General features: G+C 42.4%; 1 protein-coding gene across 4 annotated transcripts in view; it reads right to left on the reverse strand.

Moving 5' to 3' along the window:
* LOC133948670 (ELKS/Rab6-interacting/CAST family member 1-like) overlaps positions 1 to 23,725 on the reverse strand; it is a 109,003-nt gene that overhangs the window by 61,420 nt on the left and 23,858 nt on the right. For 2 of the 4 annotated variants that reach the window (XR_009920084.1, XM_062382582.1), the window contains exons 5-15: positions 21,260 to 21,516; positions 20,987 to 21,158; positions 18,722 to 18,796; positions 18,391 to 18,546; positions 17,612 to 17,704; positions 15,911 to 16,078; positions 15,664 to 15,831; positions 12,814 to 12,951; positions 10,848 to 10,988; positions 8,593 to 8,733; positions 6,310 to 6,503 (exon numbers count right to left, since the gene is read on the reverse strand). Coding sequence is in view for 2 of the 4 variants with exons in the window: in XM_062382582.1 (XP_062238566.1) it covers positions 6,310 to 6,503; positions 8,593 to 8,733; positions 10,848 to 10,988; positions 12,814 to 12,951; positions 15,664 to 15,831; positions 15,911 to 16,078; positions 17,612 to 17,704; positions 18,391 to 18,546; positions 18,722 to 18,796; positions 20,987 to 21,158; positions 21,260 to 21,516 (1,703 nt within the window). In the remaining 2 variants the exon portion in view is untranslated. The remainder of the gene's footprint in view (positions 1 to 6,309; positions 6,504 to 8,592; positions 8,734 to 10,847; positions 10,989 to 12,813; positions 12,952 to 15,663; positions 15,832 to 15,910; positions 16,079 to 17,611; positions 17,705 to 18,390; positions 18,547 to 18,721; positions 18,797 to 20,986; positions 21,159 to 21,259; positions 21,517 to 23,725) is intronic. The other 2 variants (XR_009920085.1, XM_062382583.1) reach the window with 1 other exon arrangement.

Genomic DNA, 23,725 nt, shown 5'->3' on the forward strand with positions numbered 1-23,725 from the left:
ACCATAGACTGAATATTAAGATGTGGCGTCATTGGCACAAGATGGCGGCGTTTCTATGCAGCAATATTTTGGCTTAATTGCTGGATAGTGAAAGGAAATACAACGCATCGTCCATTTTTATATACATTGGTACAGACGATCGAATTATCAGAGTGCTGCTAAGGAGACATTAACAACCCTGGACTGAAAAAGGCTGTCTGTTTCCATTATTCTTTTATGCTAAGCTAACTATCCATTGGCTAGAGCGTACTTATCTTACAGATATGATAGTGGTGTCAATATTTTCTCCAAATTCTCCAGAGGAATGTTTATATACTTGTTTCCCGAAATGTCAGACTGTTCCTCTCAGCCCCCACACTAGAAGTTAATGGTCTAATTGAGGTCATGACAACTTTGAGAGTCAAACATGGGGACACAGGCCAGGAAAGATAGTGAACTACGAGTGGAACAGATGAAAAACAGTTCGCCAGAACTTGAGCCGAATCCCAGGCCATCTCAGCCGCTTAACAAAATCTGGAGTGATTTCTCTAGAGCAGCCGCAAAGACAGAAACCCAGAAGAAGTAAGAGGACCTCTGAGCAAAAGTTCACGGCTGTCCAAGTTAATAATGGCAACTCGCCACAGCAAAGTTTTGCTTGTTTGCTGTGGGAGCCTCAAATTTAAAGTTATTAAAGCCAGCGCTTGCATTAAAAGTTCAAATAGTGGTGTAGTGATGAGACTAGCAGAGAGTTATGAACGAAGGGTGAAAGAACAAGACAATAATGTTTCCTCTTGAAATATAGCAGCGATGTGTCAGAGAACAAGAGCAGAGGGAGAGTCAAGGTGTCTCCCTCAAAGACAGACAGACCCGACGGGAATGATTAAAAGAGTTTGTGACGGAGTGAGAGAGATGAGAGAGCGTCTCGATGCAAGGACAAGGAGTATGACAATGAAGGAGAGAGATGAGAGCGACAGTGATGGAGGCTGGATGGAAGAAAAATAGGCACGCGGTACTAACCTTGAGGCAAAACTGGGTAGAGCGGGAGACAGTGTTGCATTGTAAAGATAAAAGAGGGAGAAAGAGAGAAGGAGCAGGAAAAGGTGAGAGAGAGGAGAGAGGAGTTGAGCGTTAGGTTAGTCAGCTTGATCACCCTTCAAAGAGGAAAGAGATGAGAGACAGGACAGAGACAGACAGACAGACAGACAGACAGATGGGACATGGCCAGGCAAACAGCTGGGCAAGCAGGTTGACGGCCACACAGACAGATCAGACGCCCGCTCGCCTTATAGGACCTCCACCAGCATGACCTCTGAGCATATAAAGAGATAACGCAGACTTCAATGTGTTTTTTGACCCCAACTAGATTATATGAATATTCTTTGATGAAACACATTAATGCTAGTTTTAATATCACATTTGAAACCAAATTTATATATTTGTTGTTTTTTACATTTATGGGTTTAACACGGCTCATAACGTCTCTGCATCATGACATTTATATATATATTCGAAAAAGGTGACATCCTCTGAGGGAAGCTTGAGAGCAGCACTGGTTTTCACATCTATCCTGAGAAGAAAACCCTCAACCACAGATCCTCTACCATTCAGAGACGTATCCCATCCAGAGACGTATCCCCCATGTCAGACACAGCTGTCTCACACACACACCATTTGAACTACTACCTGAGATAGCCGCCTATGCCTGTGACAGCTCAGGACCGGTCCTCCTATACAGTTGCTTCAGCCCCCACTGTCTCAGCAGCGCCCACCTGTGCCGGTGGTTCAAACGGTTCAGGACGACCATGGTCTTTGCCATCAGGAAACCCCGGAGATGAAAAACCTTCTACCTCATACGCCATTTTCTGTGTGCTGCTACTGGAATCGTCTCTCATATCTAGACAACCACAATAACCTAGCGTTAGCATGCTAATTGGTATGACGCATTTGCAATCTTAGCCCCGCCTCCAGGCAGTGTGTTCTGTTCTAAAGGTTTTTTTTTTGATCTCCAGGGAAAAACACTTAAGCCAAAACTTGAACTTTAAAACCGAAGTTACACTCTAAGGGGAACACATGAAAATGCAATAACAACCCATGGAAAGTGAGCAATTAGCCAATCAAAGCAGACGCGGAGACTGCGATCACTACCAATTATTTCTTCTTCAATAGTTTGGACACTGCAGACCACTTCTCTGGCTTCCTCCCGGGGTCACTTGGACCGTGAGCGGATTGTGGAGCGGTGGAAAAGTCTATTAAAAAGGGGCACGACATGCAAACGTTAAGATATGAAATTTGAAGACAATTTACTTCCTAATTTGGTCGGCCCCAAAAGTATTCCACACAATCACTCCTCCTGAAACTGGCACGGCCCAAACTCCGGGGTGAGCTTATGCCTGGGAACGCACACAGGTGTCAGCGTGCCAGAGACAAATTGTCCATTACAGAACAATATAACACGCAATAAACTTTCTTAATTTCCCATTACTCAAGTTTATATTCTACATATCTCCAAACCACTTTCCCCTTTCTCTAATTTTCTCTCCATTTTTTCCCTTGCCAGTCTTTTCTGTCAGTTTCATTTTCTGTTTCTCTATCAGCACTATGTTGCCTTCAGCGTTTGTTTTTTTCTCTCTCTCTTGCTCTATCTCTCTCTCTCAAAGTCTCCACCCGTTACTTCACTGTTTTTCTCCCTCCACCACCACCACCTTCCTTTCCCTCTTTCCTTCCCTTTCTCTCTGTTTTCCACTCTTCCATCCAAATCCTTTATTTTGGCCATCAGGGCAGATTTTCAGCTCCATTTCCCCTCAGTGTGAAGTCACCCAGTCTGCTCCAATTACCATCCTAGTTACTGAAATAAATAACCTGGTACCATTACAGCTGCTTTTACACTAGGGGAGAACGACAGAGGCTTTATTTTTACTCTTATTTTACCACCATCTGATCCTTTCATTAGTAACGTTCCCAGTGTTCACCCATAGCCCAGGGTTAGTCGTGGTGCCAAGCTAAGAGTTGGCTAAGGGCAAATTTATCCTCTTCTGACATACCTGCTAGCTCCAGGCTAAGTCTAAGAATTTAATGGCAGGGTAATGTAGCCCTGGGATAAAGTCTGTATTATGCTTAGACTAGTTAATGACTATATACAAAGGTTTAAAACACACTATGTTTGTTAAAAGGTTTCCACTCCACCAACCATAAGACATCTGTGGACAACCAGTAGCATAGGATTTAGGTTAAAACGGTGCAGGGGTATATTGACAGTATTTTTTGATGCAGTTTGTTAAATGATGCCTGATGAAGGTCTAGTACCTGATTTCCAGGTTGACAGTGTGGGGGAGATCTATCATTAGAGACAGCTCTTGACAAGTAAAGGAATTACTTTTGATGCTGAAAGTCAACAGCCACTAAGGCTAATGTTGGTTCTCTAGCAATAGCAAATACTTCATATAGCTCCTTTAATGCTTAACCACAGTGTTGAGTTAACCAGGGGTACAGCTTCCCTCATCATACAACCAACAGCTAAAGCAAACCTATCTTCGCATGTTCTAATATAAGCTCCACAAAAGAATTACTTCACAGCAAAGTAAACGTGAGAGCTGGTCTTTCAATGAAAAGGGAAATTGTCTACTTAATATTAATTTAACTATAATGGGATGCAAGTCTCCCAACATATTGTGCAGACTAAATTTAAGATCTCTAATAGCTACACTTTTAAACGGTAACGTTACAATGTCATCCTCAAACTTCACACTGCTGGAACTCTGCATCTGTGGCTACTGACAGACTAAACACACACACAAACACACTTACAGTTTAAATCCATGACTTTTAAGTCAGCAGGTGCTGAATTATTAATAGTCTATTGCTTCTGTCCAGACAGAGAGACAGTGAGGAAATACTGAATCTCCCCCCCAAAAATCATTAAGAACCATTAGTCTTTCCGTCAAATGAATAAACACACAGACGGAGAGCAAGAAGCAAAGCGGGTGAGGTGGGGGTGAGGATTTCAGAGTGGGAGTAGAGATCATGTCCAAGGAAGATTAAAGAGACAGAAAGAGAAATGGAGCAGGCAGACGGCATGTGAGAGTTCAGAAATCAAAGATACAAACAGACAGAATGACAGACCAGTTTTTCTTTATACCCAAAGAACGCTCTCACACATCTAACCCTCAAAGTTTACCAGAACACAACCAAACTTAACCTCGGAGTAAACTTCAAACTGCCTATTAATGTTGTTGTTGAACTCTTGGCCACGATTTGAAAAACTAGTTTGAGAAGTTGACTCATGAATGGACACACAGACAGACAGAGTAAAACAGATATTCAAGGAGACAGTAAAACGCAGGCAGACATGCAGGCAGACACATAATCTGATAGAAACTGAAAGAGAAGAGAGATTAAGACGAGCTAATTAGTGAGATTTAGTGACCGTCAGCAGACGTACAGAGCAAAAGACGGACAGGTTGATCCAAAATCAGACAGAAAGTAGAAAATTAGTTAGAAACAAACACATCATTGCTGTTAATACGTAAAAAATAAATAAAAATAAAGTGAATTCATTGTCCAGACTCCTAATGAAAGAAAAAGAGCGTGTTAAACTCTGTGAGTCAAGCATCCGCAGCTGAAAGTAAAACAAAAGTGAAGCGTGAAAAACAAGAGCCACTAAATGAAAGAGTTGCATCATTGACAGGAGCAGAGGCTCAAAGAGTTTCGTGGCCGCACAGCAAAGACTCTAGTGCCAAACCTCGCCCTCGTCTGACAAACTTTTCACAGCAGTTTGGCTCGTCACACTGCAGCTACAACAGATGACAAAAACTTCTGCTGATGGCACAGACGTGTGAGAGAGTACAACTCGCGCAGATTAATGATCTGTCGGACAGGCCAAGTGAGCCACAATGGAGGCTGAGTGAATACCGGTCCAATGCTGCAACTCTTTGAAGGTGATTATTAGTGAACATACTCAGCTTGGTCCCATGTGGAAAAGCAGAAATCTCTTGACAGGTCAAAATGTGAAAAAAAATGGGTTTTAGGGTGGCAACTAACAATTAATTTGATTATCTCTCAGTGTGCTGATAGACACCCTGTCCACACCTCTGCGTTAGGGCCTCTTGGTCGTCACTGAAACTGATATTTGTACGTCAGATTTTCAAAAACTGACTTCACAGTAATTATAAAAGGCCTGAGTTTAATTAAATCTACAGAATTCTGAAAATAGTGGAACATTTTTAATTTCCCACAGCTCAAGGTGACATCCAATTGCTTCTTTTATACAAATTACCAAAAATATGTCAAAAATACAAAGTGGCAAATTTGGGCATTTACTTTCATAACTTTTTTAATTTTAATCAGGAGATGACATGACTCATCATGACTCAGCAAAGTCAAGGATTTTGACTTTGCAGAATACTTTAGAACAGGCTTGTAACAGTGATGATTTTATTATTAACACCTAAGTTGATGAATAATTACAATGGGACTATACTAGTTGGAGGCTGTCAGACATATTCTAATCTTGATTCTAATCTTCCTGTGTTGCTGGATACTTGAGGGACTTTGAACAAAAAAGTTCACCACACTTCACTTTTGAAGGTTGAAGTGTTTCATTACAGAAGCTTTTCCACATGGGAGTGCTTGTTATCATAGTGCTTTCATATCCCGCCCTCTGACAAGCAAAGTGAGTTGTGCCGTGCATCAGTCTATCTGACTGACAGGGCCACCAGCCACTCACGTGCCCAGGTAGTCCCACACCAGCCCCCCCTTAGGCTGCTCAGACGCAGCGGAGGCGGGGGCCTGTTTTCGCGACTGCTGAGAACGCCACAGATGAGAAGCAGAGGGATTTCTGAGGTGGGATGGGCACGCACACACACAAAAAAAAAAAACACACACACACACACACAAACAAACAAACAAAAACCCACTCACGCAGATGCACAATCACATGTATGCATACATTAATTTATGGGTGCACACACATGAATAAGGTAAAATGAGGAACATAATAAGAGATGAGTGATGACAGAATAAAATAAGTGGGAAATGAAGGAGTAAAGGGAAGAAACAAGGGAGAGAAAAGGGTGAGAACAAGAGAAAACTAAAGGATTAGTAATTTAGGAAGGAATACCAAACAGTATGTTGCCTGAAATTGAATGGAAAATGGACAACAGAGCAGAGCCTTTTCTGGCATTAATAACTATTTTAATAAGTGAAGACAGCCTTTGTTTGTCTGAATTGACTTTGGTTAATAGAGGATGTAGAGTGCAGGAACATTGAAATCCATTTTTTTTAGGATTTTTCTCTTCAAATTCTCCATCCCCCTCCTTTTCAATTCACCCTCACCTCTCCAGTTCGTGGATCTTTTTCTCCTTGTCATTCTTTTCATTCTCCATCTCCCTCAGGATCTCCAGCAGCCGCTCCACCTCGGTCTGGGCCTTCCCGGCATCCTCTTTGTGTCGGGTCACTTCCTGCTCCAGGCAGGAGATGCGCTCAGAGAGTTCAGTGCTACCCTTTGACTCCGTCGCTGAGCTCTGCGCCTGGAAAATAAATTAAATATTAAAAATAAACCGAGTGTGTTAGCTTTCAAAACGAGGTGACCGACAACTTGATGAAGGCAATAACTTCCCCCTGAAGAAGAATGAGCCCATATGAATGTGTGTTACAGATGTGGGGGATTTGATGAAAGTGACATGTGACTTTGCTGAAGAATCCATTTATAGTCATACACCAGTTTTAACTAAATGTGGCCTCAACAAGTTCAAAATAACAAACTATTTAATAGCATTTTTTATTGGATAAAATGCAGCTCAATGTGCTTTACATTAAAAGGGAAGTTCAAGCAGTTAAATGAAATTAAGGTGTTTAATAACAAGCCTGGCTAATACAAACAAAGAGTATTTATGAAGCACGCAGGAATTTCAAGGACTATGTACACATTTAGGGCTCCATTGTTTCTAATTAAAAATACATGTATTCATTTGTTTGGATTTAAAATGGTAATAGGTGAGGGAATAAAATTATAGTGAAGCACACCAAAGAGCACATTTCCCAGTAAAAACGAGTAAACAACACGGCAGAGTCTGCAGCCGCGGTTGTGAAGCTGGAGGCTACGAACGATGGACCTTTGGGCTAAAAGCTAATCAGCATGCTCACAGCGACAATTTGAACATGCTAGCAGGTAAAGAAGCTAGGGGGCATGTTGAGCAGTTACCATTTAGTATGTTCACCTTCTTAGTAGAATGTGTGAGCTTCGTAACATATGACAATTAGCACTAAACAAAGGGATGTAAATAGTTTTGATGGTACACAGTCAAAAGGTCTGGACTGGTGTATTGAGTTATAAATGTGTTTATTCAGTGAAAGTATGTTATGTTGGCTTACTGATGATTTGTTTATGAATGAACATACCATGCAAACTCCCACGATGTGGATTTGTATAGAGACTAAAAGACCAGTAAACAATCATTAAACATAATCTTAAGAAGAAAAAGAAAGAAATTAAATAAAACAAAAACGAGTTATAGCCGGCTTAGAGGTTAGAACAGCTGTGAGTGTGTTTCCCAGAAGCAAATGTTGCTCTTGGGACAGATTGACTTTGTGTGTGTGTGTGTGTGTGTGTGTGTGTGTGTGTGTGTGCACATGTCTTGGTCCTGCAATGAATAAACCCTATTAGTTTTGGAAGTGCACAACAGTTTTTACAGGTCTTTTTGTGGAGAGGAAATGTTTGGGTGTCTGAGGATAGTGTAAGGAGATCTGGGTGGAGGAGAACAGAGAAGGAGCGAAAGATAAATAAGAAAAGGGAAAACATCACAGACAATGTCACATACACAATGTCAATCAGTTTGCACACACATGCACAAGTCCCCTGTCTTCTTTTCCCATCCACGGCAACAGAAAGAGACTAAGAAATCAACTTGGATAAAATGAGAGAAACAGCAGAAATTCACTGACGCCTTCATACACACTCACTCTCTCTCTGTAACACACACACACACACCACACACATGCACGCACGCACACACCACACACACACGCATGCACGCACACCACACACATACGGCCCTACATACAAATTCAGGGTGTGGTGGTGGTGCTGTCTTCTCTACTCTGTGAAAATGACTGTAACGCTGTCAGCAAGCCATCACACACACCATTTTATGGGCTGCTGTGTGGGAGAGAATATGTGATATGAAAACACACACACAAACACACACACACAGACGCACTGACACAAATGCACTCACGCACACACATGCACGCAAGGCAGTGAGAAGTAGAGGACTGCTGTGCTTGGAAAAAAGTTAAGGAAAAACAACTTAGGGGGGAAAGAAAAGTGAGATTAGAGGTTCTTAAGTGTAAAACTGTCCATTTCGATTCAGTTGTGTTTTGGTCTTCACAGCGCTTTCTTCACCACAGAGATTTGCATGATGAGAGACGTTTAATTGAACCATCATGACCATCGTTGAGCATTGTTTTCGGCAATTCAGTCAATGTGTGTCTGTCCGGAGGTCGCCTAAAACATGTGCTAAAAATCTCTAATGACCTCTGTGGATGCATCGTGTTTTGGATGTTTTTATAATTACATGATTAACCAAGTATTTCCCTTGAGCTAAGTTCTTCTCTAACCTTTTTCAGATGGTTCTCTAGTTTGACACACTCCTCTTTCTTCTGCTCCAGACTGATCTCCAGACTCTTCAGCCTGCTGTCCTTCTTCAGGGTGGAGGAAGCCAAAGAGGAAGCCTTCTCCTTCAGGTCCAACACAGATGTCTGAAAAGGGAGAGGAGTAATGGAGTGAACACCGCAAACCTCTTACTGCTTAACACTAGGGGCGACAGCACTCACCCCCATTATAGGACAATGGTGGTTGATTTAATTTTTAAAGTCAAAGGTGAACCAGGATATTTACCTGCAAACCTAAATGTTGTTTAAGGAGATATTTTTGCTGTTACAATAAAAATCATATCTCCTATGATAACAACGAAATCAAAGCGTTAAGAAACTGGAGTTATCCGTGAAGTTCTCCCCACGCAGTCAGGATACTGTCTCTGTACCTTGTTCTCAAATACATTTTCCCATGACCGGTCTCCTCTCTCACTCTTCCAGCTCAATCCCTCCATCCGTGAAGTCTCTCACTCCGTTTCTTTTCTGGTCTTCTCCTCTTTTGGTAGGAGCAGTGAATCAGAAACCAGCAGGACCAGAAGGGCTGCCGCTCAGACATGTAATTTTACCCTTGACTGACAATACCAACTCCAGACTAGGGATCATCATGTTTGACTGGGCTTTGGTCAGAGGGACCTCGCTGCTAACTCTGATTATATTTAGGTAGCCATATAAATTGCAGTTGTCAGACAAAACCCCACATCTGTGTTTAGCAGCGCGGAGAGGAATGCTTGTTTTCTGCCGAAGTTTCAACATGTATTTTTGAACTTAAACACTGGCAGGGAAACAGGTTTTATGACCCAATAATGACAAAGCAAAAATCTTTTTTTCCAGTACGGGCATTTTAAGACGCTGCAGCCAGCAGGTGTTAGCTTAGCTTAGCATTAAGACTGAAAATATGGAGCCTGGTGAAAAGAAAAATGTGCTTCTGTGGGGACCACCTTCCTGTCTATAGCTACATATATTGCTACAGTAACAACAGTGCTATTCAACTTCTCAACTCATTCTCAGCATGACAGTGATTGAAGAAATTGTATCTTTCAAACTGTTCCTTCTCATAACACAAAATGTACCTGAAAACACAAGTTATGTGATATAATGTAATTTTTAGGTCTCCACACATCTGAAGATAGTTTTCCTGAAGCATGCGACTATATTAGCGTGAGGATACCCGACCCAAGCCCGTCGGGACCTGGTGAGTGGGGCCAGAAATTATCCTCTGGTTAGGCTCGGGTTCAGTCGGGTTGGCTGGGCTATCTACTGGATATTTTTGAAAACACCAGGCCCGGGTGAGGCTCGAACACAAAGAACAGAATACCTGCCGGGCTACGGTTGGGCATGGCTAAGTTCCTCTCTGGCTCGGTCGGGTTCGGAAAGAGAATTCAAAGCAAACCACCATTTGTCGGTAAAGGGACTTATTACATCTCCACTTGACACTAAACAACACGTAAAAAGTGATTTAGAACCGATTTGATGAAAGGGAGCACGTGTTATCAAGAACAAGGAACAGGCCTTCTGATTGGTCAGATGGACTTCTAGTTCAGGTTATAGAGATGTAGGTAAACTAAGGTCGTTAAGAGATTTGGTACCTGTTTGACATGTGGCCCTTCTTCTATTTCTTAACAGTGGGCTTACACCTGCTTATGTCTCCTTAGAGAAACAGAAATAAATTTCAGATAAAATCCAGTTTTGCTAAATGTTGTTTTTTCCTGCAGTGGTTAATTATGCAGTCCAACTACTGCACAGTGAATAGAGAGAACACAGTTTCTAAAAATGCTTTGTCATCCTCTGCCTCTGCTCTGTTGTTTTATATGAATCATGTGGGTCACAACAACAACAGTTCAGCTCCCATCACTCTTTCAATTGGTTGTGGGGTTTTGCATATTGCTGTCAAGGAGACGTGAATGTTTTATCCTTGTTGTCCTTCAGCACGAGGACCCTGGGAGGATTCAAGGTCTGTTCTTCAGTGATAGCTCAACCGTGTTTTTCTTGACAGAGACACAGAGAAGGAGCGTGTTTGTTTTTCTATGGATTTGTGTGTGTGTATGTGTATGTGTGTGTGTGTGTGTGTGTGTGTGTGTGTGTGTGTGTGTGTGTGTCTGTGTGTGTGTGTGTGTGTGTGTGTGTGTGTGTGTGTGTGTGTGTGTGTGTGTGTGTGTGTGTGTGTCTGTGTGTGTCTGTGTGTGTCTGTGTGTGTCTGTGTGTGTCTGTGTGTCTTCTACCTCACGGTCAGCCAGGTCAGCCTGCAGCTGGGCAACCTTCTCCCTCAACTCCTTCAGCTCCTTCTTGCTGGACTCCATCTCGTCACCCTTTTCTCTCTCCTCCCTCTCCCGCTGCTCCTTCAAGCGCTCGATGATTCGCTCCTGAACTCAGCGAGGAAGAGGAGAGGAGGAAGGAGGGATGAGAGTTAAAAGGGCAGGAGAGAGAAAGAGTCAAAAGAGGAAAGAAGGGGAGAGAAAAAGGTAAATTAGAAGGCGCGAGGGAAAGAGAGAAGCAGACAGAGAATTAAAAATCACCTCTTCCACTCCAACAGTCCCTCACAGTCACTCAATATCGAGTTTCTATACCAATAACAGTCACATTAAACTTTATGCACATGGCGTCTTCGACAGGATCTAACAGCCAACAGTGATTTTAGACACGTAATACATCCTGGCACGAGATGTAAAAATCACAACCACTAAAACACTATAGACGCTCCCCAGCTATAGAACAACACAGCGGCCGGTTCAAGGAGAAGCACAAAAGTTCACACACAGACAAACCCAGAGAGTGCGCAGGTTGCTCTGTGTGAACTTCTTCCTTTGAGAGGATGGATTTGAGTCTTGTGGACATTTTTAGGCCGTGAGGACATTTAATTAGGTTTTATGGTTTATGTAAGAATTTAGGTGAGACGTGTAGATTGTGATAAGATTAAGTGTCAGCGGCGAGGGAGCATTACGTCATTGTCAGTTCTCACAGAATTATGTGTGTGTGTGCGTGTGTGTGTGTGTGTGTGTGTGTGTGTGTGTGTGTGTGTGTGTGTGTGTGTGTGAGACCTACGGTATAAGCTGGACTAGAAATACATCAAACATATTCTAATTCGATTTCATTTGTTCCAGTTTAAAACAACGTATAAAATCATAATGTTCATATTTTAAAGAACACTCATATTTAATGGAGTACAGATTATTTATACTGTATGCAATGATAATATATAACAATAAACTTAAATAGCATGAAACACAAACAGGGTGTTGAGTGTTGAGCATAAAATTGAAGCATGACACAGGATAAGTGGAATTACTGCCCTGAGGGTGTATACCCCCACCACTCAGTGCTATTTCAGTATACATGCATTTATTTTCCAGACTCACATGAGGTCACCATGACTTTTGACCACTGAAATCAAATCAATTAATCTTCGAGTCCGAGTGAAAACTGGTCAGAATTTGAACAAAATTCTTGTTCAAAAGAAGGGGATGGACGGACGGACAGAAAAAACTAAAAACATGTATTTACATTATATATCACAAAGGAGTACAATACGTGTGAGACGGATGGAGAGGTAAGAAAAATGGACAAGAAGGAGATATGTCCACAAGCACCAGAACAACGAAAATCAAGGAGGGAAAGAAAAGCTTGTAAAAGTCTTTTGAGTGAGGCGGGAGCTGTCGGCCGCGTCCTCCTGCCAACACTCACACATCTAGCGGACACCCTGAATATTAGTCACCGGACAATGAATAGGCCAGTTTCCTGTGTGTGTGTGCAAGTGCGATGAAGGAGATGAAGCTGGTGACATAATCGAGCTGAAGAGAGAAAAATATATATCCTCATTTAACATGTCTGCTGGTGTAAACGCTGGTTTCCCAGAAACGGGGTCAAGAATCCTCACGTGGAGCAGCCAGAAGAATCATTAAACACAGGCGGTTGCTGGTTCAATTCCCATGTTAAGGTGACTGTTTCATGACTGTGGCACCTGAATGCTTAGGCCTAAACAATGATAAATGGCATGGGCTGTTTGAGACCTTTTTTAAATATAGGCAGTGAATGGAAACCGCCGATGTGATTATTGGTTCATTTCCATTCATCCAGAGTCATTTGAACATTGTGTGGGAGGTGGGCAGGTTTGCTCACAGTGGTTTTATTGATGTATTAAAATTGCTCGGGAGTTGACCTGAGGTTGACCAGCAACATGTGTGTGTGTACCTTCTCAGCCAGAGCCTCCTCCAGTGTTCCCAGTGCTGTGTCGGTGTTGGACGTGTCGGTCTGTAAAGACTTGACTCTGTCTTTGAGGCCGGCCAGCTGTTTCTCTTTATCCTTCAGCTGATCCAGGAGGTTTTCTATCTGCACAGACAAAAGGAGACAAATACTCATCAACAGAGTTGTTTGTTATAGATTAATAATTCTTTTTCACTTTCTTAACATTGCGAGTATTTATCAACATTTTCCTTTAGTTATTCAGATCATATTTCATGGAGCTTGGTGAAAACAACCAGGCACGTTTAGGAGACTAATATTTATGTGTGTGTGCAATTTGGTGCAGATCCTAATTAAAATCTGGATCTGTCAATAGAAATGGGTCCATAAGGGGAAATGTGTGCCTTGGCAGTGGTATGCATTCTACTGAGTGACATTCTAGCTACGTATATAAAATTAGCGGTTAGTCCAAAAGCAATAATCTTCCATATGCTGACTTAAAAGACTGTAAGAGAGTGTATCTGACAGTTAATAACTGTACACACAAACAACAGGACATTGTATTTAAAGATAATAATAAAACATATAAGTTCTATCAACACTGTGGTCTGAATTTCCAATACATCCTCTTCTACGGCAAATGTCTCCTCTGTTCAAAAAACAAACGCACAATCTGCACTGTCCTGAACACAAGCAACAGATTCATGTAAAAGGGCTCTAATGTGATTCTATCTGGAGATTTTCAAGACAAGGAAAAAGCCTGAGAGGTGCTGTGCTGTCAAATATAAACTTTCTCCCTAAGCTTTGCTACCTTTAACCCCTCTACTCCAAATACACACTCTCTACTTCCACCTCTTCCCCCCTGCTCCCCATTCCTCCTCCAGCTTCCTCTCGCAGCGATTTGGTAGCAGATTAATTTTCAGTTAAAACACAGAAACCCGCAGAAATACCTCAAGGACTCGCTCCGAGTGTGTGTGCATTTGTGCGTGTGTGCATGCGTGTATGTGTGTATGTGTGTGAGAGGGAACGAGAGAGATCACAGACAAAGATAAGGTGTTATGTCAACTTTGTGGTCTTCATTAAAAGATGGTTGGAACAGAAGTACCAGAAATAATAAATTCGGTAGAGAAAGAGAAGTGGAATGCTTATGTAATGTGTTATCATGAAGGAAGTTGGGTGGTAAAACTGCAAAAAAATTCTCTCTGCCTCTCCCTCTCCCTTTCTAACCTTTTTCTATCCCGCCGTTCTTTTACCAACGAGAGAGCAAGACAAGCGATTGACAAGCTGTCACAGAAAAGAAAGTCAGATTGGTATGCAACCTTTGACTCCACTGCAGGAGAGACGCACACATTTACAGTACCACGGAGTGTGTGTTTCTGTGTGCGCATACGGTAAAACATTTCGAGCACCTCATTAATCTATTGACCTGACAGCTTGACTGACACCTTCTACACACACACACACACACACACACACACACACACACACACACACACACACACACACACACACACACACACACACACACACACACACACACACACACACACACACACACACACACACACACACACACACACACACACACACACACACACACACACACACTCCGCCAGTGAGAAGCTTTGATCGTGTCTGCACTTCCTGGAACTGACAACCGCTGGATGGCTGGTGCACACACTCACGCCCGCACACACAGACACACACATTCACACACTGACACTGTCTGTCTGGTCCTATTTCAGTCCCAAAAATCGCGTGTGATAATTAACTGGAATACGGTAACAAATCAGTATCTGGCCGACGCCTCTCTTCATCAACTTCACCACGCTCCTCACATAGAGCAGAAACATAACAAAGACAAAGACAAGAGGATGATGGGACGATAGCAGTCTCAGGTAATTTCCTTCACTTTCCTAACAAAGAGTGACGGATGAAACCCCCAAGGAGGGACGAGGACAAGAGGAAGAAGAGAAGTGGACAAATTGGAAACAAAAAGGAGATATTTGTTAATTTTCTATCCACATTGAAAAAGAGAAATGAGAGAATCACAAGTGCAGACCAAATAAAGGAGGAGTCTGTCTCACTCGAACACACTGGGCTGTATCCTCTACTTGAGCTGTATTTGAAGACGCCAGAGGTCATCATTTATTGAACAAGAGGAACTCATTAGTATGCATCTGATTTCAAACTGACTCTGTCTCTCTCCTCCCCCTCCCTCTTTTGCTTTATGTCTGCTTGATTGTCTCTATTAATCACATCTGCACTCTCTGTCTACATTTAAAATAATTTCCCAAGTAGGGATGGAGCTAGAAAAACACAAAAGGTCAGCAATGGTGGAATTTATCTTTGTATAAATATAAAAATATACTGTATTTAACTTCTTGTGTCACTTTCTTAATAACTGCCAGAGTCCTTTCTCACCCTCAATCCGTCCACGCCTTCATAGCCACAGCTCCTGCATTTTCTATGTCACAGCGTTAACACAGAGAAACTCTTAAATACTTTAAACTGTCCAAAATATACAGAAAAGAGCTGTTAACCTGGTTGTCTGTTCACCCATAGAACCTGTCTGTGAATATGATGTGTCCCTCTGTCTGTCTGCTCACCTGTCTGTTAGCCTGTAGCTACTGATCTATACACTGTCCTACAGCCCCATCTAGTGGCTACACTGATACATGACAACAATATATCTCAACAAGAGTAGATTCTTATTGGCCAAAATTAGTGGCAAAAAGAGAACGTCTCGGTTTTTTCAATATGGCTACATATCAGTTTTAATAGACAGTATAGATGAGGTCATTCTAGGAAACAAAAGTGATTTCACCTTTATTCTTCCAGTGGCATTGGTTTCCCTACCTTCTTCTGCAGCACGTTCACTTTGCGCTCCTTGACGTCCAGCATGTCCTTGAGGTCGGTGATCTCTCCCTGCTGGGTGCTCTTGTTGTCCGTCAGCTCTGATATCTGCTGACTCTTCTTAGACAGGAATGATTCCTTTTCTTCCTGGCGGAGACGCAGGGCATCCACCTGCGTGCACAAACACAACCGGTGAAAATCAAGTCAATGGTGCCATGACATGTAGTGTTGTTAAAGTGTGACAATTGACCTCGGTCTGCAGTATGGCGGCTCTCTGTTCTTTGGCGGTGAGGGACTCCTTGAGAACGTCCACGTGTTGCTTGCTATCTGAGAACTGGTTGGTCAGTGTCTCCAGTTTTGTCCTGAGACCCAGCAGGTCGCTGTCCTTACGACTCAGATCCTGCTTCGCCTGCTCCATCTGAGAAACACACACACACGACACGAAGACACAGGGGTGGCATAGAAAGAAGTTAAGAGTATGTATTAGAGGGGATTACTTGCTTATTTAAAATCCACTACAAGTTTCACCAAGTGAGTAGTGAGCACTCATTCTACGATACGTGTTAAGGTTTTTAGACATTGTTCATAACTCCATTGTAGTTGGTGAAAGAAGAATAGGCAGTGCACAGAACTGAAGGGAAGAAGTCCACCAAGAAGTCAGCCGAGAACATTGACATCTTTACAGCAAGAGCCTGATCGTTCCCTCAAGAGAGAACAGGGTTGCCACAGATCTTACTACGTCCATTTAAATATATTTTAAAAATAAAGTTTAACAGTAGTGCTCTGTGCAGTATACACAGTGTGTGAGTTTGATCAAATATAATCTTGACACTTCTAGGACTTGTAGGATAGACTTGTTTGTTTAACAGTTAGACACGCATGGAAGTCCGGCCAGTATTAAATTCCTTCACTCTGTATTAGTAGACGTGGGTTAGGGTCATTTCTCACAGTAAGCCTGGTAAGCCTGAGATTATTAAGAAAGAAAACATATGACTACTGTTCAATTTTCATGGGTGACGAACCGAAGTTCCTTTGGTCCAGGTGACTGGGAGTGACAGTTGAGGATGAATTCAACTTGACAGTGAAAAAAAAAAGATTTGACCCAAACCCCGGAAAAGTTGATCCTATAAAAACTTTGGTCGCCCCAGAAAAGTGATCCCAGCCACGAGCTGAGAGAGAAACCACATGCGAGGAGAAAAACAAGCAGGTTAGAGATTCACAGAGTGTAGCACAGCTGGACTCTAAGCTTCAGGTCTGTAATTGTGCGGCTCAGACGGCTAGAAACAACTATTACTGTCAAAAGCCATTGGTCACCAGCAGAATGGGAAGGTCGCTTGAGAGAACACTTTCATTCCCCCTCCTCACTCTCAACGTTGGTTCTTTCTCTATGATGGGATGATGGGGTGGTCACAGCTTGACTTGTCGGAATAAGGTGCAGCAAGTTCAAGAGAAATGCTGAACTATAGATCAGTTAAAAAGACGAAGACGTCATTAAAAAACTGCGATTATCTCACATGAAACCCAGCAGAATTTAAATGTATCCCCACGTGTGTCTGCAGAGGGCGCTGCTGCTCAGTAAAAGTTACATATTCTAGCTTTCAGGTCACAGTGTTGTCTGTAGGCGGTTGTTGTTGTTGTTGTTCTTTCATGGGTGTTGATCAAGTTGGAACATTTGAAAGGCAGTGCTTCCTCCGCAATTAATGTGATTATAGCTTGTGATCGTTTCCCATGATGCTCTCAAAATCTGAAAATGAAGATAAATCTTCAGACGTTGAGCATGAATGACATTTGAGAGTTATAGTTGCTGTTGTCTGAACACTACTGGGATTCTACTGGGATTCTACTCAAGCAGAAGCCATTAGACAGACAACCTGGAAGAAAGGAAGAAAGAAAGGAAGAAAGAGAAAAGAAATAAAGATCTAGCAAACAGACACAGAGGTGTGTCTCTTACTGCGGACACCTCCCGTTGAAGCTCATTGGCTCGTTGTTTTAGCTCCTCCTTCTCTGATTGGCTGTGATTTAGATCCTCCTTCAGCTGCTCAACCTGACAGAAGAGGAGGGCGTCACCATCACCACAACAAATCAGAGGCCGCGGTCGCTGACCATTGACCCACAAACCATTCAACAGCATATTCAAGCACCTCACATTCAGAGATAATTCAGGGAAACAGTGATTAGGGATTTTAATACAGTGCTACTGAGAATAAACTCTTGACAATGCTGTTTCACTGTTATGTTCACCGAAGCGATCTTACTGGTCCTTGCACTTGAACCAGTCAGCAGTTGTATTATTCCATTAGTTTCTCTTAACTACTAATAAATGAAGACGGCAAACACGCTGGTCGTGTCCGAACCTCTGAACCAAAGAGGTATAGATGTCAAATACAAATCTCTAGGAAGATAAGGAAGAGGTAGAGAAACACTACACTTCTTCACAAACAGCTGACGCAGAAAGACAATCAACTGAATTTCCAAATATACTTGTCTCCCCACATGACAGAAGTGCTGGTTTGTTATAATGAGCACGGCTCCAATAGAGGCGCTTTGCCATCCTGACACTAAAGCTGTTCCCGTCAACAGTAAAGGAAAGAAGAGGAGTTATTTTTCCAGTGAGTCAGAGATTCCAATAATTTTTTTTACAACACAAGGAGAAAATATGATTAGACAAGCAGATATGTGTGCAGTGCATAACTGAGTATCTGTATGTGTGTGTGTGTGACTGTGTATCACCTTGTTCTTCAGGAACTTGGAGTGGGATCTGTAGACCTCCATTTGTTTGATCTCCTCCTCCCTTTCCTCGCTGCTCAGAGCTCCGTTGGACTTCAGCATGTTCACCTCCTCCTCCAGCTCCCTCAAGCCACGCTCCATCGAGCTGATCTTTGCATCCTACCAGGACATCCACGCGTTAACTTGTGTTCTATTGACTTGTTATTGCATTTTCTATACATGTTTGCACTGTTTGAAAGAATTTAAATATTATTAAAAAATATAGCTTCTATTTATTATGCTGATTTTGATAAAGACACACGTTTAAAGGAAATAATTATCATCAAATATTTACCTTCATCTCAATGACTGTCTGCAGGGCCTTGGTCTTTGTCGACTCTGGAGCTGCTTCATATCTCCTGTGCAGCTCCTGAGGGACACACACACCGCGATGGTCAGGAGAAGACGGAGAGAGAGACACGGAGGGATGGAGAGAGGGGTGGAGAGAGGGATGGAGCGAGGGGCGAAGTAAAGGGGAAGAAGGTCTTGTACCGGGAAAGGAGGCAACAACACCTGGTGGGAAGGGATGGCGGGAAGGCTGGACGGTGGGAGTGGGACGTGGAGCAGGAGCAGGGAAGGAATGCTGGAGGGAAGGTTGGACAGAGGAGGCAACGACAAAATAGGGACGGTGAGGGGGGCAAGAGGAGGGCCGGACAACGGGATGGAAGAGGTGGCGATGGGAAGGAGGGGAAGGTGCTGGGAAGGAGGGAGAGGAGCGGAGTGGGTGATGACGCGAAGGGGAGAAAGGAGCGCAGGGTTGGAAGGGGGGTGACACGTGGAAAGGTGGCGGGATGGAGATGGAGGGAGAAACGGGAAAAGAGGGAGAGAGCGGGATGGAGGGAGAGAAGGGAATGCGATGTTTCCCTCTCGCGCAGGCGCTGGCTTTGAGCCTCCGCGGGTCGATGCGTCCGTCCCACATCCTTCAAACAGGGAGGCGAGCCACCACAGAAGCTGACAGAGACCGTCTCAGCAACAAATCTGAATGAATGATCTGATCTGATGGCCTGAAATGATGCTTGTTCAAAAAAAGTAGTCCCAGCTACAAAGCTTTAGTCTCCTTCAGCAGCAGAAACCTCTCGTAAAATAATATATAACTTAAATCACAATTCAATCAAAATTTAATCTGAGCTATTTTACTGAGCTACACGCAGGGATGCTCTGTCTGCCTGGCTGTGGTTCACAACTAGGCAAATGAAGAGAAAAGTAAAGAAGTGGGAGTGTGGTGATGTAGTGACACAAAAAGGGGACAGGGAGAAAGAGTGCGAGCGAGGGAGGGGATGAAAGCAGAGGGGAGGATGCAGCAGTGTATGCATCACTGCTTTTCTTTTGAGGAAACTCAGTGAGAGGCCGACAAAGCTAATGCAGGAGCCGAGAAGCATAGAAACACATGTATGTGAAAGGAACGCTAGGATGCTAGTGGCTTTAGGCAATAGTATGAAAACTCATGAGTGCACACACACACACGCACGCACACACACACACACACACACACACACACACACACACGCACATACACACAGATATGACGGTCATTACCTCTACAGTGTCGGAGGTAAAAGCAGAAAAGATGGAGCCAAGTGTTGAAGCAAAAAATCTGATTTGTCTTTTTTTCTCTGTTTTGTAATTAAACCCATTTTTGACAAAATAAAAGAAACTCTGATGCAATGAGAAGCAACAATCTATAATGATGCATCACTTGTGGTGGAGGGTTTATGCACATTTCTCAGCCGGGGTCCATGGTGCATTTAGAGCTGATTTATGAACTTTTGAACTGAATGTTTGTCAACTTATTGGTGCTTTACAGATTTGTCTGAATTAAAACTATTTAAAGACAATCCTTATCATCACACATGCAGTTTAATGTTATAATGTATTTCGTCACTAAAATCAAGAGATAAAACAGTCTTATTTGCATCTGCATAGACAGAAATAAGGGTTCCTGCACCTTTAAACACACTACATTTACTGATGAATGACTTATGTTAATTACGACCGAGTGTACTCAGATAAATTCTGAACAAGATGTTTGTCGAGGGTTCCCTAGGGTCTTTCAGTCCAGTTTCAATAAAACTTTGTACCATTTGAAATAATTAAATTATAATTAAAAGGTATGTCATATCGGAAATTATTAAAATTATCCCTGAAAAAATTTATGAAAGTGCATTGAAGACTTTTTATAAGCTGAAACTGTCTTTGCACGGGCCAAATTATTATTTTTTTTACATTTGTTTTGTAATAACAACATCCAACCAATAGATGGAGCTATTGAATACTGCAATAGTCTCAGTAACAGCTGAGAGAGCGAACTTGGAGAATTGTGTGTGTGTGTGTGTGTGTGGGTGTGTTAGTGTGTGTCTGTTAATGTTTTTGTTGTTTGTTAAAGCTAAATTATCGGCCAGGAGTGGAACCAGCCAAGGGCATTGCTTGAATATGACAGGGTTTGAGATGTTTACACTCACATCTGGCTGTACACACACAAACACAAACACACACTCACTCATGCAAGGGGGGAAACCTTGAATGCCCTCTGTTTTCTCTTCCCACACACACAGACACACACCTCTCTGAGTTGTAGCATCTCCTTGTCTTTTCGCTCCAGCAGGCCCTCCAGCTGGTGGATGGTCATCTCGGCATCGGCCAGTCGCCTCGTACGTTCGTGGTCCTCCTCTGTTGCCCGTGATGACAGGCCTTTACTCTGCAGCATTTCCAGTAACTTCTTTATTGACTCATCCCTGTTGGACAAGAATATTATGGATTTTAACATAATGGAGGCTTAAAATTGGATATCAGAAAGGAGCCAAACCTCCCCCCTGTCTGTGTCCTCGGTGTTTACCTGGCAGTCAGGGTGTGTTTCTGCGTGTCTATCCTCAGCTCCATTTCCTCCACCGTCTTCCTCAGGAGGAAGAGCTCTTTGACCTGCCGCTCGTACTCAGCGTGGAGACGCAGGAAGTTGTCCTCTGTCATGTCTTGAGGGGAGAAGGCGTGGTTTCCGAGGTGCCCAGAGTCCGAGTAGTCCGACTGTAAGAGGTGGTTGAGATCGCGTTGGATTCGGACCTCATCTTGTAAAGCCTGGATGGTGCACTGAAGATGCTGAAGGGAGAGAGAGAGTAGATACCTCAAGAACAGGTAAGATCTGGTAATGTGATGCAGGGTTGAGCTTATTATCAAGCTACTTGACTGAACTTCTAAGTCAACACTCCACCAGTACGCAGTCTTAGATCTTTCGAGAAGACCCAGTTAGATTATTACTCAGTCAAGACTGGAGACCAAAGGTAACAGGGCCATTGCTGTGTAGGCCTCAAGCCACTGGCAAAGTTTACCTGAGGAACTCAGACTGGAAATATTGTCTGCTTCAAAATCGCCCTTAACATGTACTTTTACTTAATGACTTTACTTTACGTTTTTTATTTATCTCATTACATTTACATTATGTAGTATTAAATGTATATTGTTGTATATGTATATTATTATCTCCTGTTTTCTTGTTGTGGTTGTTGTCACTACTGCTCAAAGAGATTGAATTTTGATCTGAAATCTGAGTGAGTGAAGTGACCTGCTGACTGAAACATCCAACAGTATGTTTATGTCATCTTGACTGAGCGTGTTGGCAGGTTTGTATCACCACCATCAAGCTGACACGAGGAGAAGATGACACGACTTTGCCTGAGTCACACAAAATAGGGGTCTATAATGTGTGTGTATGTGCATGCGTGTGTGTGTGTCAGTGTGTGTGTGTGTGTCCGCAACGTCACTTCAATGCCCCGAGGCTTTTTCAGACTGCGTCACAAATAACCTGAGCAACAAACGAGTCATGGTGAATTTCCAGAGATTAAAAAATAAATACAGCTGAGAGTAGGTTGCAGTAATGAAAGCAGAAGTAAATATAAGATAAAAAAAAAATAATAGGTTATAAAAGGCAGAGATGCCCTTGCAGTTATCGCTAATCAACATTGAAAAGAGACAGGACAAGATTAAAGGAGAAAGGAAGGAGAAGAATGAGCTGGGAGGCAAAGAAAAACATTTCTTAGATATTGAGGAAAAGAAGGAAGAGAAAGGGACAGAGCAGCAGATTAAGATCATAAATAAAGTATATACTTGTACAAACAAACGGTGGTAGCTCTGGTTTGTGTTGCATGACGGCCAGGGCAGACTCTGCTTTGTCTTTATTTCATATTAAAGACACATTTTATTTCATGAACATCTTATTTGATTTAGTTCTTCTTCTTCACTGTGTTACCATATGCATCTCACACACAGAGCGACTTGACACTGACATTTCTAGGATTTCATTGAAGACCGACAGACACAGACACACAGCATCTTTTAAATATTCCCTTTGTGGTCAGTCCATCTTTCGCCATGCCAACTACATCTCCTCCCTTAGACATGCACTCGCTGACCGACCCGTGTGAGGGAAACATGCAAGAATGTGCACACAATCTCAAATGTTTGGACGTGCTCAAATGCTTCATACTTTACTGAAAGAAGAACCAAAATATTTATGGGCTCTGGCATTTTGAAGCTTTTCTGTCTTTAGAAACCAATTTTTTAGATTTCTTTTAGATGCTCAGACAAAATAAGTAACGGCGAGTGTCCTGCTTGAGAACCTGGGACCTTGAACCTACGTATTTTCTGCATAATAAACAATCTCAGGGGACTAAGGTGCGTGACTGCACTGAAAATCAATTGTAATATATTGTAATTTTCTGCTACCATCTTAAATTCATTTTATTTCCATGTTTTCTCTTCTCTCTGGATTGCCTCTGTATTTGAATGTTATTCAGATCAATCTTTTAAAAGAAAGTGAAGTGAGGGGAAGCAAGGATAAACATACAAAGTTGTGGAGGCCTTTTCCTATCTGACAGCATTAAACCACTGTTATTAACTGGAGCACCTCTCGATTAGTGTGATACGGCCCACACTGTATTAACTGTGGGATGATTTTGATTATTCATTTTAAGAGAAATTAAATTTTATACTTAATTTGGTTTCACCATTTATCAATTAATAGCAAGGAAAAATGAGTTATAGCCATAGATATGAATATTAAAACAGAAAGACGCAGCTGTATGCGAAGTGGAAAATTAGTCAGGGAGAGAATCACATATGAACACACACATCTGTACTCATTTCAGTAACATATCAATTTCATGCACTATTTAGGCATTAAATAAATGAACTTGCATGTCTTCATAGATCATAATGTGCTGTAATCAGTCAGGCAAACACATAATCTCACATAACATCAGGCAACTAAAAGTATGTCAGAGCGTGCACGCACACACAAGCCTCAATAGTT

This window comes from Platichthys flesus, chromosome 23, assembly GCF_949316205.1.
Source record: "Platichthys flesus chromosome 23, fPlaFle2.1, whole genome shotgun sequence".
Taxonomy (NCBI): Eukaryota; Metazoa; Chordata; class Actinopteri; order Pleuronectiformes; family Pleuronectidae; genus Platichthys; species Platichthys flesus.